Source organism: Asterias rubens, chromosome 14 (genome assembly GCF_902459465.1).
Source record: "Asterias rubens chromosome 14, eAstRub1.3, whole genome shotgun sequence".
Classification (NCBI taxonomy): domain Eukaryota; kingdom Metazoa; phylum Echinodermata; class Asteroidea; order Forcipulatida; family Asteriidae; genus Asterias; species Asterias rubens.
The window spans coordinates 9316432-9332845 of NC_047075.1; the positions used below are offsets into that span (position 1 = coordinate 9316432).

At 39.6% G+C, this 16414-nt stretch overlaps 1 protein-coding gene across 1 annotated transcript in view; it reads right to left on the reverse strand.

Annotated features, from left to right (window-relative positions):
- LOC117299640 overlaps window positions 1-16414 on the reverse strand; it is a 54568-nt gene that overhangs the window by 30126 nt on the left and 8028 nt on the right. The window contains exons 2-6 of the mRNA XM_033783189.1: window positions 10312-11097; window positions 7306-7470; window positions 5884-6085; window positions 2897-3051; window positions 1216-1454 (exon numbers count right to left, since the gene is read on the reverse strand). Coding sequence (XP_033639080.1) covers window positions 1216-1454; window positions 2897-3051; window positions 5884-6085; window positions 7306-7470; window positions 10312-11097 — 1547 coding nt within the window. The remainder of the gene's footprint in view (window positions 1-1215; window positions 1455-2896; window positions 3052-5883; window positions 6086-7305; window positions 7471-10311; window positions 11098-16414) is intronic.

A 16414-nucleotide genomic window follows, 5' to 3' on the forward strand; every position in this document is an offset into this window, starting at 1 on the left:
GATGTACACTAGTTACCGAACTATGCCAGTCAATATGTGTTTAATAACAAAGCTCGGTCTTAAATGTGAAATAAGAATTAGAAATCTGGAAAAAGACAGGAAGTTTGGTAGTTGTTGGTCAAGGTTCAAGTCAAGAGAGGGCGCTGTAACCAGGCACTATTTCTAAAGGCTAGTGCCCGCCTGGGTACTTATTCCCGCAACAAAAGCGTGCGAGATCACGAGACTATTGTTCATCCCACGCGACTGTGTTTCAGCCAACCAGAATACCGAACAAGCAAGAGGTGTGTTATAAAAATAAATAGTGAACTTGCGGGTACGACCACGTGTAAATCTCTTATAAGTGAGAGTTGGCTCTGAACAGAGACGGTGTGGTCTCTTTTTTAGAGCCATTTTAGAGATTTAGAGATTTTTTTTTTTTTTTTTTTTAGAGATTTAGAGATTTACACATGGTTGTACCCGCAAGTTTACTAAGGAAGTTAAAGGGTAGCAAGGCCATTACCGTATGATTAAAGGCCAGAGGCTTTAGCACTGCATTGACCCTTCGCACGCATGTCACATGCGGCGACTGAGCCGTGGTCACCATTTTGGTGGTCAATAGGTTCACATGTAAATGCCACGTCGCCTTAAATGTGCACTTCACTGAATATCATGGACAATCCACAGTGACATTGACCACCAAAATTGGAGCGTCCAAGAATATTCTAATAATGGCGTCAGGTGAATTTGGTCAATACTTGAACAGTTCTTTTCCAGGTTCTGTCATGTCTGTGAACAAAAATCACAGGCATGTTACTCGGGTGGGATTCGAACCCACGACCCTTGCAATTCTAGAGCAGTGTCTTACCAACTAGTCTTCCGAGGTTGCACAGTAGCTAGAGGCAGTTCGACTCCTATGTTTAGGCAGCGGGTTAAATCTCTTATATTTTTGCGGTACTCGCTGCCTAAACATAGGATTCGAACTGCCTCTAGCTACATGTATGGGGCAACCTCTGTAGTCTAGTTGGTAAGACACTGCTCTAGAATAACGAGATGAGTGAGTTCGAATCCAACCCGAGTAACATGCCTGTGATATATATGTTCACAGGACTCGGGAAAGTACTGAGTACACAGTGCTAACACACACCGGTGTATGGGTAAAAATAAAAAATAATATTCTATATCCCTGATGCAACTTTAACATCTCTTAACATTATTATTATTCAAAATCCGTCTTACTGGTCTACTGCACTGCCACTGGTATCGGAGTTCCGCAGAAGAACTTGTCATATCATCCAGGTCTTTGGAACCCGAGGCATCCAAAGTCAGCCTTGACTCTCGCCCCAACGTGCGCTGACTTCCACCGGCGATGATCGCAACAAGGGGTGATCTCAACACGGTGAGTTTGATTTCTGAAGTTGCCTTGTTGGAGTCACCCTCGCGCCAAGCCTTCACGATGAATGTCACCTCTTGATTGACTTAGAGGTAAGGAAATCAAAAATGAATAGATATTAACTTCTCAGATTCTTTTTTTCTTAAAGACACTGCCGTCGATTTCAAAAAACTCTTCCTAACTTAAGACTAATCTTAGGGCTTAGGACAAGTCCCAAGACCTTTTAAGATTAATCCTAACTCGAGATAAGAGGAGTCCTAACTCTCTGTGAAATCGACCCCTGAACACTTTTGTTAATTGTCAAAAACCAATCTTCTCACTTGGTGTATCTCAACATTAGCATAAAATAACAAGCATGTGAAAATTGAGCTCAAATTGAACACAATCGGTCGTCGAAGTTGCGAGATAACAATGAAAGAAAAAACACCCTTGTCACACGAAGTTGTGTGCCTTCAGATGCTTGATTTCGAGACCTCAATTTCTAAATCTGAGGCATCGAAATCAAGTTCGTGGAAAATGACTTCTTTCTCGAAAACTACATCACTTCAGAGGGAGCTTCAATGTTTTATACTATCAACCTCTCCCCATTACTCGTTACCACGTAAGGTTTTATGCTTATAATAATTTTGAGTAACTACCAACATTGCCACTGCCATTAAAGGAACGTTGCAGAATTGGTAAGAAACAAAAATCGTAAAGATCACAGAGCAACAAAAAACTTACACGGTCTTATAATGATGATCCCTTGAAATATTTCTGTCTGAAATAGCATATTTGATGAGAAATATATAATCAAATTTCCAGCTGGGAGTTTATCGATCAGTGAGCGTTTTATTCATTTTTGATCTTGCATCAATGTGAAAGCAAAATGTGTTATTGGTTTTTCAGTATTTTCTTGTGACCCAGATGGCCGATTGCTCTCAAACTTCTACAGGTTTGCCAGTTTATATATGGTGGATTACGAAAAATGCTTACACTGCCAGCAAATGTTTTGTTTGACAAACGAATTTGTAATGTTACTTTAAACTGAGGATTTAAGTGTTTTTTCAAAATGTCCATAGATTTACATTAAAATTGATAGTGGAAAGGTTCCCTGTCAAATCTTACTTACTGAGGTGCTGTAGTTTTTGAGAAATTAGTAACAAATTTCATGAAAATACGTTTGTAAATGATTAAAATAATTTTCGTCTCATGAGACGAAAATTATTTTCATGACATTGTTTTACTCATTTCCCCAAAACTACAGCACCTCAGCACGTAATATTTTCAGGGAAGCTTTCTACTATCATTATCTTCAAACTGTGTAAGTTTAGTGTAAATCTGTGGACATTGTGTTTTTTGTTCTACAAAAGTTACATAGACCCTTTAAAGAGAATGTATACGTTTGTCATACTCTCCAAAAGTCTGTCTGTTTGTCTGTCTGTTTGTTTGGTCTTTCATACATGTCCTAATATAAGCTTGTTATGGGCCTTGTCTCCATGCCCTTTCTCGCTAGTTCACCACTGCCCATCTACCACTGACACTAACCTGGTACGCGATTGGCCTGTATCTTCTGTTTGAGAGATTGTTCTTGAAACCCGGCCCAGAACGTCTGTCCGTTGCCGTCCGCGACACTCCATTCGTACACTGTTGTCTTAGATGGGATGCAGGAATAGAAGGTGACTTTCGCTTCAAGGTAAAACCTGGATAAAGTTAAGATCAAAGGTCACGATTAGTCCTGTCTCCTGACGATGACTAGAGCAAGCTAGTCGATACGTTGAGACCAATAATTCAAGAACTGGCTCCACGGTAGTGCAGTTAATTAGAAATTACAATACTTTAAGCAAAAGTACATATCCGAGCCAATTTTCTATACCTTCAGCCAGGGAAGTAGTTAAAAAGCAGGATAGTTCTTTTCAGAACTGAGAAGTCTCCCGAACATCCAATAAATCTACTCTGCGGTAGTAGAATAAAGAAAGACAGTTCTCTTAAAGATGCTATGTCAGATTTTTGGCCCCAAAACATGAAAAATAATAGATTTTTTTGAGTGAATGGTATTTCAATGAGTATTATACCCACTCTAACGAAAAAATGTTTAACTTTTACTTTTAATGGTCAGGAACATGACAAAAATTTAATAAAACGTTTCTTATAAAACACATAAGAACTGGTCACGTGACTGATATATTGTTGGGATCCCGACAAAAACTAATTTTGAGCACTTTATTTCACTGCTTCTAATAATTGGCAGACTTTTTCGAGCAATGGCTCAAATGAAAGCTTGTAACTTTCTCGACCCCATCAAAATACCTATTGAATTTTAAATCAAAATTTTTGGGTCAAATCAGCCAAATATCTGACATAGCATCTTTACGAACAAACTCTACCTGGCAAGTAGATACACACATGGTGTTACCGCAAACCAAATATATATATTAGTCCTGATCTCATTGTTACCGCTGAAGTGATTGATGTAGTGACTATTACGGTTAAATATCGGTGCGTTCGATTAGCTTCCCCGTGTGGACCCCGCGGTGCTCACCTGGGTGAGCCCCTGACAAGGGCTAATCCAACGATCACACTCGCCCTCTCGTGGTGACGTCATGCACCTCAGGCTGGCCCTAAGTGACCATTCCACAAGCAGGGCACTGGGGGCCGAGCCGGGTGGGCCCCTGGAATGATGTCAAAGCTATTCGAATATACCAGGGGCAGACCGGGTCAGCTAATCGAACGCAACTATTGTTATGCAATAAACCAGTCGGGCGTGACCAGTGGCTGGGCAGCACCCTGCGGGCTGGCCATGCTGCAGTCCGTCATCTTCAAGTACGCGCTAATCCTCAAATCAGATTCGCAGAATAGAGTGGTGATAAAATCTATATTGCATGGCTAATAACACTACCTGCGTCTTGTGTGCTTTATGTCTGGCGCCAAGTTTGCTTGAAGATAATTCTGCTATCACACGCGCGCTCGTGGAAATATGGAAAATATAGCGTTTCTGCGTCCCCATATCCAACTCAGCCTTTGGGAGAAACGCTATATTTTTCCATATTCCACTCGCGCTTGTGTGATAAATTATATTGTCCAACTAAACTGCACACAAAAAGTTAGGAAAAGCCATTATACACTTTCGCCACAGAAAGAAAAAAAAAGTTCACAGATTTACAAATAATTTACAGGGTTTACAGAAGGTAATGGTGAAAGACTTCTCTTGAAATATTATTCCATGAAATGCTTTACTTTTCGAGAAAACATTAAAACAATTATCAATTTTTGAGAATGACGGATTTATTTTAAACACATGTCATGACACGGCGATACGTGCGGAAACAAGGGTGGGTTTTCCCGTTATTTTCTCTCGACTCCGATGACCGATTGAGCCTAAATTTTCACAAGTTTGTTATTTTATATGTGGTTGTGATACACCAAGTGTGGGCCTTTGGACAACACTGTTTACCGAAAGTGTCCAATGGCTTTAAGTTATATATCAATGCAAAGCTGAGGTGTTCCTCTTTAAAGTGATACCACATTTGCAATGATGGCATGTTGCTGGATTTAGCTACATGAATGACAATGAGGCAAAGTCACAAATCAAATGTGCCAAAATTACCGTTACCTGTACTAAACTGTCAGTAATGATCAACAATCAAAACGATCAAGTTACAGAACCATGAATGGTTTACACAAAGATTTGCACCAGTGAGAACACCACAAACAATTAGGCCTACCCCTTATCTCTTGAAAACAATTCTTATTTGGTATTTGCAAGACTCGTTAGTGAAGTTCTTGTCTCAATATAAAGTAGATTAAGATCAGTAAGTTGCCTTGCTTGCTTGAATTACAGTGTCAATTGTTTGTTCATACAGCAAAACAAAATTGCTAGTTTTGGATCTAATTTAAAGATGGCGATTTGCTTGTTCTTGTGATCGTGATTGACTCTACATGAAGGAAAACTTTCGTGATATTTGAACAAATTACGTCAGAAATGTCATTGTTTTAACTCTTCACGAAGGTGAGCATAGTTAAATACTTAATTTATGCTGTTTTATGCTGTCTTAATAGAAGTTTCATAAGGATTCAGACTAAACATTCCTATCAGTTGTCGCCCGACGTCCGCGGATATTCGGATATTAAAGAATATCCGGTTACTTGGTAGTAATTACAGGACTATCCGGGTTATAAATAGGTATTCGCGCCCATTGCGGATATCTGGTTTAAAAAAAAAAGGCATTCGCGGTTACGGATAGGAAAACCTATTCGCCATTAACCGGATATTAGAATTATTCGCCCAGGCCTAGAGGCATGACTAGTTGAGCAGTAAAGCCCATACTTCCTGCGAATGTGAATGCGAAGAGAATGTGGACGTCACCAATTCGTAAATAATTATTTTCAGCAGTTGACTTGTGTATGACTCTCTTGCAAATTCAAAGCGAAAACAGAGTTGTGACGTCAAACTCACATTCGCAGGAAGTATGAACCAGGCTTTATTCTCCACACTCCCCACGCTGGAAGTGTAGTTCTTTTCGTTTGTGACTTACGTCTGTGAAGCCAGGACTGTGTTTCCAGCACTCAAACCCCTCGCCTCGATAGTCAAGCCTGGTGCGAGCGAATCCATCTTACTGATTCCAATGGTTGCATCTCGGTTACCCTTGTCAGTTTGCAGGGTCAGCGTAACAGTGTAATCCATGCCTGGATCCAGCAAGTCACCAGAAAACGATAGCACGTCCATTTTGCCATTTTCTGTGGAAGAACAAGGAATCAGGCATACATGTTTTTAAAGCCATGGACACTTTTGGTAAACACTAATTTGTCCAAGGCTCACACTTCGCGTACCACAACTTATATATAAAAAAACAAACCTGTGAAAATTTAGGCTCAATCGGTCATCAGAGTCGGGAGAAAATAACGGGAAAACCCACCCTTGTTTCCCCAAGTTTCGCCGTGTCATGACATGTGTTTAATGCAAATCCGTAATTCTCACTATCGAGAATTTATATTGTTTTAATGTTTTCTCAAAAAGTAAAGCACTTCATGGAATAATACTTCAAGACAAGTCTTTCACCATTACCTTCTGTAAACCCTGTAAATTATTTGTAAATCTGTTAACTTATTTTTTTTTTCTGTACCGAAAGTGTATAATGGCGTGGACACTTTCGGTAATTTACTCCAAATATTTATTAGCATAAAACCTTACTTGGTAACGAGTAATGGGGAGCTGTTAATGGTATAAAACATTGTAAAAACGGCTTCCACTGAAGTAAGGTAGTTTTCTAGAAAGAAGTAATTGTCCACGAATTTGATTTTGAGACCTCAAAATTAGATTTTCGTGTGACAAGGGTGTTTTTTCTGTCATTATTATCTTGCAATGTCCAATTGAGCTCATTTCTTCACAGGTTTGCTATTTTATGCATTTAGAGATACACCAAGTGAAGAAGACTGGTCTTTGACAATTACCAACAGTGTCCAGTGTCTTTAAACGTTTAAAATTGAGGCAGTATCCGAATTGGCGCCAACAGCTCTCACTACGACTGTTGCTGGGGGTACCAATTCAGACATGGCCTGACTTGCCTGTTGTTGCCAAGTTGTCTATTTCATCGGACCCAGGCTCTTGGCCCAATGTCATGAGCTGCTTAAAGGGTCTAATGTACTTTTTTCTAACAAAAAACACAATGTCCACAGGTTTACATTTTTGCGGGCTTCCATTTATAAGACCGTTAGACGAAGGCCTTATCACAGCGTGTTAAATCTTCGTCAACAGGTAATGATGTTTTATGTTGTTTAATGTTTACCTTTTGCATTGGTACTGTAAAACCAAACCATTTCCATTTAACATCTATTATATATCAAACCATTTTCATTATATTCCGTTCAACGTCATTGTCTATATAATGGAAACAAGCCAAAACCTGGGTCGACAAACGATTCATCTTTCTTGATCGCAACAAACATCTGATACTAACCATTGATTGAAGCAAACCGCTGATTGAGTGCGTCAGTCGATGGCTCTATAGACCACTGGAATCGCATACTTGGTAGATTGGTCCCAAGGGCTCGTCCTTCCAGTTTCACGTCCCCGCATTCAGGGATCCTCGAAGGTCCAGAAATAGCAGCCATGAGATTGAACTCTGTGAAAAGGGCAAAGTGAGATATCAAAATTGGTTTTCAGAAATATTGAAGGGCACCCTATGAGGAAATTGTAAATTTCTACTGGAGAATTTCAAGAGCACCAAGGCAGTGACCAGGGGTGGATTTCACAAAGGTAGTCCTAACTTAGGACTAGTCCTAGGCAATGCTAAGAGATAGGACCGGTCCTAAGTTACTAGTCCTAGGCAATGCTAAGAGATAGGACTGGTCCTAAGTAGGACTGGTCCTAAGTTAGGACTTAGGACCGGTCCTATCTCTCAGCATTGCCTAGGACTAGTTAGGACCAGTCCTATCTCTTAGCATTGCCTAGGACTAGTTCTAAGTTAGGACTACCTTTGTGAAATCCACCCCAGTGGACATGGAGGGGACCGCCTTCATTGCCTCTGTGGAGTATGCCTGGGCATGAAAGGGCAATTGCGAAGAGAAATGTTTATCTTGTTAAAGGGCACCCAATGGGTAAATCGTAAATGTCTACTGGAGAATTTCAAGGGCACCGAGGCAGTCACCAGGGGGCGTGGAGGCGATCGCCTTCATTGCCTGTGTGAAGTATCACGCCTGGTCATGAAAGGGCAATTGCACTAAGCTTGGGCGATATCACGATATTATCGAATATCGCGATATTAATTTGGAAACGATTTCGTATATCGGATGGACTTGGTTTTAATCGAAATATCGATATATCGCGATATATCGCGATTATCGCGATATATCGCGATATCGATTAAATATCGCGATGTATTTGCTAGCTGAGACATCTTGCACCCCATAGGTTTGGAGTAAAACCAAAAGAATACATGTAGGTCATTAGAACACCTCTCTAATGCTATGACTGTCTCTTCTACAACTTTCACTTGGAGTTTGAAGACTAATGATGTCAAATTTAATTAATCGCGATTATATCGAATATCGCGATATATCGTGAATAAAATAAATCGATATCGCCGAAGCTTAAATTGCACAAAGGCATGATCCCCTTTATAAAGGGTACTCTACAAGGAATTTGTAAATTTCTACTAAAGGCAGTGCCAAGGGCGCATGGAGGCAATCACCTATGTTGCCTTCTTGAAGTATGAGGCCTGCAGTGCTATAAACACACTTATCCCCGATGCAAAAAAGGGACACGTTGCCTTGGATCAGGCGAGCTGGTCTTTGAAAAGCACATTGAACCGTTTGTAACGAAATGCAATGGATAGATAATTTAAAAGTAGAATATAATGACCCACACAAACATGCCTCGAAATTGCACGGTTTTCCTTTTATGTTGCGAAGAAACACGGTCGGCCATTTTGTGGAGTCAAAATTTTGACTCCATAGAATGGCCGACCGTGTTAGTTTGCAAAAGGAAAACCATGCAATTTCGAGTGATACTTGTGTAGATTATTCTACTTTCAAAATATCTCTCTAACCATGCATTTCATAATAGACTGAACGGTTTCAATAGCTTTTTAAAGACCAACTCGTCCAATCCAAGGCATTGTGCTCCTCTAAAGGATTCGGGTACTTTTTCAAAATGTCCACAGATTTACATTAAACTTACAGGGTATGAAGAGAATGATAGTGGAAAGCTTCCCTTCAACCAAGGTTGTGCAGTTTTTGAGAAATGAGTAAAACAAGTCACAAAATCATTTTCGTCTCATGAGACCAACATGATTTTAGCATGTAAAATCCCCTTAACCAGTTATGATATTCTACCAAAACCATAGCATAACTGGTTAATACATTTTTACATGCTAAAACTGAGACGAAAATTATTACTTTTACTTAATTTCTCAAAAACTACAGCACCTCAGTAAGTATAATTTCAAGGGAAGCTTTCTACTATCATAATCTTCAAACTGTGTAAGTTGAATGTAAATCTGTGGACATTGTGTTTTTTTGTAAGGAAAAAGTATAATATAAAAATACAACTATGTACACATACATGTACATTGTAGTATTTAGGATTTGAAACTTAGCAGATGAAAGTATAATAATAATAATAATAATGTACACTTAATAAAGTGCCGGTATCTATAGGTGAGGTTTATGGTGGTAGTAGCATGTGTGCATCTCTTTTGAGTAGTGTTGGTTCTAAATTTGGTTGGGACACTACAGCAGGAAGTTTCTACGCCAGGTACAACGTCCTTTTTCTGAAAGTTTTGTTGAGAGCTGGATGGCTGAAGTTTTTTTAATATCTATCTGGACTTCTCACCATCTGAGTGTGCACTCACACAAAGTGGGACGTGACTAGGGCCCAATTTCATAGAGCTGCTTTGCACACAAATTTGCATAGCACGAAATTCCTTCCTTGATAAAAACAGGACTACCAACCAAATTTCCATGTGGTACTCGTGATTTAAGCAAACAATAGCTGAATACCAGTAACAAGCAATATATGCAACCAATAGAAATTTGGTTGGTAATCCTGTTTTTTTTTTCAAAGAAGAAATTTCATGCTTAAAAGCAAAATTTTGTGCTTAGTAGCTCTATGAAATTGGGCCCTGGTTCTGGCAAACATGCCTTGTAAAATCCCTTTCCGAGGTAGGGATACCCTGGAAAGGGATATGCCAAGGCATGTTTTCCATAACTTGTTGTCCTTCTAATAAATCCATGAAAAAAAGGAAACGTAAGATTGGGAATAAGGCCCGGTTACAAGGTCCCGATAACGAGAACAATAAAAATGAACGCCCATGATTGGTTGAAATGCTCCACGCAGAATTCGCCGAAGCTCATTCAACCAATCGAGGGCGTGCATTTTTTGGTTTTCGTTTTTGTTCTTGTAATCAGGCCTTTAATCTTCTATCTCGCACATTAAGACTGGGAACAGATGTAAATAACGTTACCTTCAACAACAGGTCTTTCCGTGACCTTGACATTGATCCCCTTCTCCGTAACGCCCGCAGGAGTCTCCGTAACGCCGGCAGGTCTCTCCGTGACCATGGAATTGTCACCCTTCTCTGTAACGTCAGCAGGCCTCTCCGTAACCTTGTCACCCATCTCCGTAACATCGGCAGGCCTCTCCGTGACCTTGACATTGTCACCATTCTCTGTAACATCGGCAGGCCTCTCCGTGACCCCGACATTGTCACCCTTCTCCGTAACGTCGGCAGGCCTCTCCGTAACCTTGTCACCCATCTCCGTAACATCGGCAGGCCTCTCCGTGACCTTGACATTGTCACCATTCTCCGTAACATCGGCAGGCCTTTCCGTGACCCTGACATTGTCACCCTTCTCCGTAACGTCAGCAGGCCTCTCCGTAACCTTGTCACCCATCTCCGTAACATCGGCAGGCCTCTCCGTGACCTTGACATTGTCACCATTCTCTGTAACATCGGCAAGCCTCTCTGTGACTCTGACATTATCACCCTTCTCCGTTACGTCAACAGGTTTCTCCGTCACCTTGACATTGCCATCCCTCTCTGTTATGTCTGCAGGTCTCTCCGTGACCCTGGAACCGTCACCTTTCTCAGTGACGCCAGCATTATCATCTCTCTCCGTAACGCCATCACCATGATCTCTCTCTGTGACACTGTCATCTTCACCTTTTTCTGTTGCATCGACAACATCACCTCCCTCAGTTCCACCGTTATCTGGATCTCTGACGTCCCCATCTGTTGGTTCTACTGCATCTGTTTGAAATTATACACAGTAGAAGTTATAATTATCTACTATACCTCACACATTATTCATGACCAAGAGTCAAGTTCTCACTGACCAGTCCATTCATCATCATGTGCTATTCTTCGAGCAAGTTCTATGCTTCCTCCTCATTGAACCCAAGTCTCGACACTCATGGGGTGACAGGTCTTTTTCTTCAGCCGCGCCACGCATCTGGAACTCTCTACCACTTAATTTTTCGGTCTTGTCTTTGTACCGCAAAGTTCAAGTCTCTTCTCAAAACTTATCTTATGTCACAGGTTTTCAATGACTAATTTTGTTGTGTCTGTTTTTCTTTGTGTTGTGTTTTGTTTTTGTTTTTGTTTTTGGTTTTACTGCGCCTTGAACACCCAGCAGGGTGGATACAATGTTCGCATTACAAGTCTTATTATTATTATTATTATTGTTATGCCCATGCCCATGTCCCTTGCCCATCTTGGGGTATAATGTTGTCAATGTATTTTGTTTTGTACTTTTACGGCGAATAAAATAATAATAATAATAATTATTATTATTATTAGGTGCTAATTTTGCTAATTACCAAGCGCGCACGCGAGTAATCGCGCACATGGTTAATGCGCATGCCCGGGCACTGGAGGTAGTCTTGGTGTTAGACGTTCCCATTCTGTTGGTTGAGTTTTAAGCTAAGTTTTAAAACCATGGATTGCAGAGGTGCAGGTAAAACCCTAATAGGGAGCCTCCTATTGGAGGGGGTGTTACAATGTCACAGGGAAATGAAAATTATTGTACACAGCTAGAAGTTATTATGGTTACTTCGACCCAGTAGCTAGCGCGGTAGGCCTACTCCTTTTTTCTTTTTTTTTGACATTTTCTGTCGTAGAAAATGTCAAAAAAATTGGAACAAAAGGAGCACAGTGCAGTTACTGGGTCTAAGTAGGTCCTAACCATTATAACTTCTAGCTGTGTACAATAATTTTCATTTCCCATCGTATATGGGACGTTAGTTGCGATGTAACATAACCCTCCTCCCGATGGCGAGCCCTGGCACTATCTTTTCATATTAATTATTTATTTCCACACTCGACGGCATGTCCTATGTACTTATTTTTTGGGGTTGCATGCGCAAACACAAACAAACATGCAGTGCAATACATCTCTAAGCTGGGAGATTGATTGCCGCATTGATCCAGATCCAGAGATCCTCGCACATTGTTGTGAGGCTGCATTTCACACTGTGAATCACAGGAAGGAAGGAAGATTCATTCTTTGTATCAACTGTTAAACTATGGAACTCACTCTCGTCGGCTGCTGTGAACAGCACAACCCTACATGTAGCTAAATTCAAGGGACATATTATCCCCCCCTTACCAGTTTTCACGCTATTATAACTTTTTCTTTGAATTGGGAAAAAATAATGCCATATATCAACCGATGCCCTAGTTATCTTCATTTGTTAATATTAAGTATGCAAACATGTATTAAAACTTGATGGACATTGAAATGTTTACACCACACACCGATCTTCGATGACTTCAACTGGCCCCATTTGTTTTGAGTTTTTCCTGTTTTCACGGCAAACGAGAAAGTATGGTTTCCCGGTGAAGCCATACATGGAAGAAACATCTGCAGTGACTACAAGTGTTCTTTGAGACTCTGTGTATGACTGTATAGCCAGCAGTTGCCTTCATTTTATTCAAAATATTTTTAATAAATTTTTAACATTACCATGGAAACTTGCAAAAAATAAAAAAATATAAAAAATATAAAAAGTGTGAATAATTACTGGCTTACAAATCTGATTTTTATTTATTTTTTATATATATTTTTTTTCTTAATATTTATAATAAAGCGTATAAATAAACAGTGATAATTGAATCAACAAGCTGATGTTTAAATTTTAATATTAATAATAGTATTGATACGAGGGTTACAAAATAAAAATCTCCAAAAATATTAGAAAATGATATAAGGCACATGGCTTCTTTAAGCCTCGGTATTTTTTTTCAAGAATGCTCAGCAAAACATTCAGTCACATGATTTTGATCATCATGAACTGTGAATTGAAATAGCGTTTGATGAAACTTTTACGGTGGGGATATATTTTTATATGGCAGTGCAAATGGAGATGGAGGTCTAGCATGTCTAGTTCCACTTCAATCAATTAATTCTACATTTAGCTGCACGATCTCGACATTGCGCAGCGCAATGTCGAGATTGAGCAAATTCCGCAACGTGTGTTTGTGCACTTGTTGTGCCAATCAGCGCGTAAACTTTGATGAAATGATGTACTCCCACTACATTAACAGTCGTATTTCGTTACTCAAAATAATCATGTTAAGAATAAAAACACAAACCTTTCAAAGATAATCAAAGCGAAATTGTACTCCCCTTTTTGACAGCAGTTACTCGAATCTGGTCGTCACAACAATGAATTTAAAGGACTCGCTACTCAAATTAAAAACACAAGAGAAGAACTGGCGACTTTACACACACGCGTTCAAACTTTTGTCACGTAAACATTGTGTACATCGATTATACAACGACTGTTGTCGTAAATTCACAAAGTTTTTCGTCAAACTGCCGTCGGATCTCGCTACACGATGTGTAGTCTTTGTGCAAGACGTTCTTGGAGTTAGTAATTAATGTTTTAAAACCGTGTAGATATTAGGACCTACGAAAATATGTCACAGGGAAATTCAACTTGCACACAGAAAATTATTACGGTATATTTCTTGCTAAGAAAGCAATGAAATCTATACATGGGTTTGTAAAGTTCGGTTTGTTTTAAGTTGGAAGTAAAAATAACTAACAGTGCGAGAGGGCGCTATACACGAGTGTTGTCTGTTTTCAGGGAAAGAGTGAACGTTTTCTGACGTGCTTATTGATTTAGCATGGTGCTTGCTGGCCGATGGGTACTTTTTGTAACACAGAACACAATGTTCACAGATTGACGTACATACACGGGTCGAAGATAATGATGGTAGAAAGCTTCCTCTAAAATATTAATTGCTGAGGAGGTGCTTATTATTGAGAAAAATACAAGTAGCCTAGAAAACAATTATTAATGTATTTCATAAAAGATGTTGCGTTCCTGCATTTTTGAATGCCCCTGTTCCCCCTTTCTTTGCCAATGGTTGACCGACACCTGTTTAAAAACAACCTGCTGGGAAATTTTGTTTCGTCTGGGATGGTTAAAGGCAGTGGACACTATTGGTAATTACTCAAAATAATTATTAGCATAAAACCTTTCTTTGTGACGAGTAATGGGGAGAGGTTGATGGTATAAAACATTGTGAGAAACGGCTCCCTCTGAAGTACCATAGTTTTCGAGAAAGAAGTAAATTTCCACGAATTTGATTTCGAGACCTCAAGTTTAGAATTTGAGGTCTCGAAATCATCAACCATCTAAACGCACACAACTTCGTGTGATAAGGGTGTTTTTTTCTTTCATTCTTATCTCGCAACTTCGATGACCGATTGAGCTCAAATTTTCACAGGTTTGTTATTATCTGCATATGTTGAGATACACCAACTGTAAAGGCTAGTCTTTGACAATTACCAATAGTGTCCACTGCCTTTAAAATCAAAGTGGGCAGGGACGCTAATTAAAACATCATTTTGCCTATTTCAATAAGACAGTCCTATCTAGCAGGTGATTATAATGAAAAGATTTACCGAACTCCAGAGATAACGCCCTATGGCCAATATTCACGAGTTTCAGAATATTGCAATTTTATTGTTCTCGTCCTACTAACCACAACAAGCCAAGCGGCACTAACTTGAGCGTGCGCACTCCTGAGCCACATAACAATAAAAACCAAATTAGGCTAAAAATTACTATAAATTGACGAACAATATTAAAGCACTTCTATAACCTATTGTGTGGCATTATGGTGCTAGGCAACCATCGCTTGCGCCACAGTGACGTGTTTGCCGGTAAAGCGCTACTAGCGAAGGATGGATTAATGGCAGCCATCGAATGTGTTCCCTTTTTATGAACGAAAAAAAAAAAAATTCTCAATATTAAAAAGCACTTCGAGTACATACATACATACATCATCATTATGAGGCGCCTTTTCCCAAGGTTACAAAGCGGCTACCGAAGGATGCAACAAAGAAGTCCAAACTCAAGATTTCCCAATTTAAAGACAGTGGACACTATTGGTTATTGTCAAAGGCTAGCCTTCACAGTTGGTGTATCTGAATTATATGCATGAAATAACAAACCTGTAAAACTTTGAGCTAAATCGGTAATCAAAGTTGCGAGATAATAATGAAAGTTAAACATTTCAAAGGTTTGTTATTTTGTGCATAATAATGTTGAGATACAGCAAGTGAGAAGACTGGTCTTTGACGATAGTGTCCAGCGCTTTAAAGGTATTTTAGTAAAACATAGGCCATACATGCAAAAGGCCCATTTGACTCCATTTTATATATAACTTCTTGGTCACAAATTAACAATAAACCACGTGCTCCAAACCAGTTACTTATTCAGTATTCACAATAACCCAAGTGTCAACAATTGGATCGTGCAAATTAGTGAACCACGGTGACGCAATTAAGAACCAGTTACTTGTTCAGTATTCCAAATTAAACACATTAACCCAAGCGTCACTAATTAATTGAGCGTGTGTATTATTAAGCCTTGACGCAATTAAGAGCCAGTTACCTGTTCAGTGTTCCCAATTAATCACAGTTATTCCCAAGCGTCAATATTTTGTGCGCGGCTATTATTTTTAGTCAACACACAAAAACCGAACCAAGTTCAGGCTCAACAAAAGATAAGTTTCCGAACAAAGCACACTTCAATTACCTGTTTTGTAACCATAATATGTTACTATAGGCAACCATCGATTGGACCATAGTGACGTGTTTGCAGGTAAAAACGTTACTGAGGGGGGCGGAGCAGAGGGGTGGGGGGATCAAAATTGTACGGTAAGATCCTGATCGCCCTCGCGTTCCCACTGGAGCTTATTTCTCTTTGATCGCCCTTTCGGGGTCTTGATCGCCCTTTTCTCGAATTGGGAGATCAACGCGCGGTCAGTATTGTCATTAAATTTCTAAGTGTGAACCAAACAAAATGCTTTACATGTAAATAAAATACAAATAAAGAGCTCGAAGAACCGTTTCATTAATTTCTTTTGTAATGCCTTCCAAAATGTGTTATTAAAGGCAGTGGACACTATTGGTAATTACTCAAAATAATTATTGGCAAAAAACCTTTCTTGGTGACGAGTAATGGGGAAAGGTTGATGGTAAATGATAATTATTAGCATAAAACCTTAATTGGTAGCGAGTAATAAGGGGAGATGTTGATATAGTAAGTAT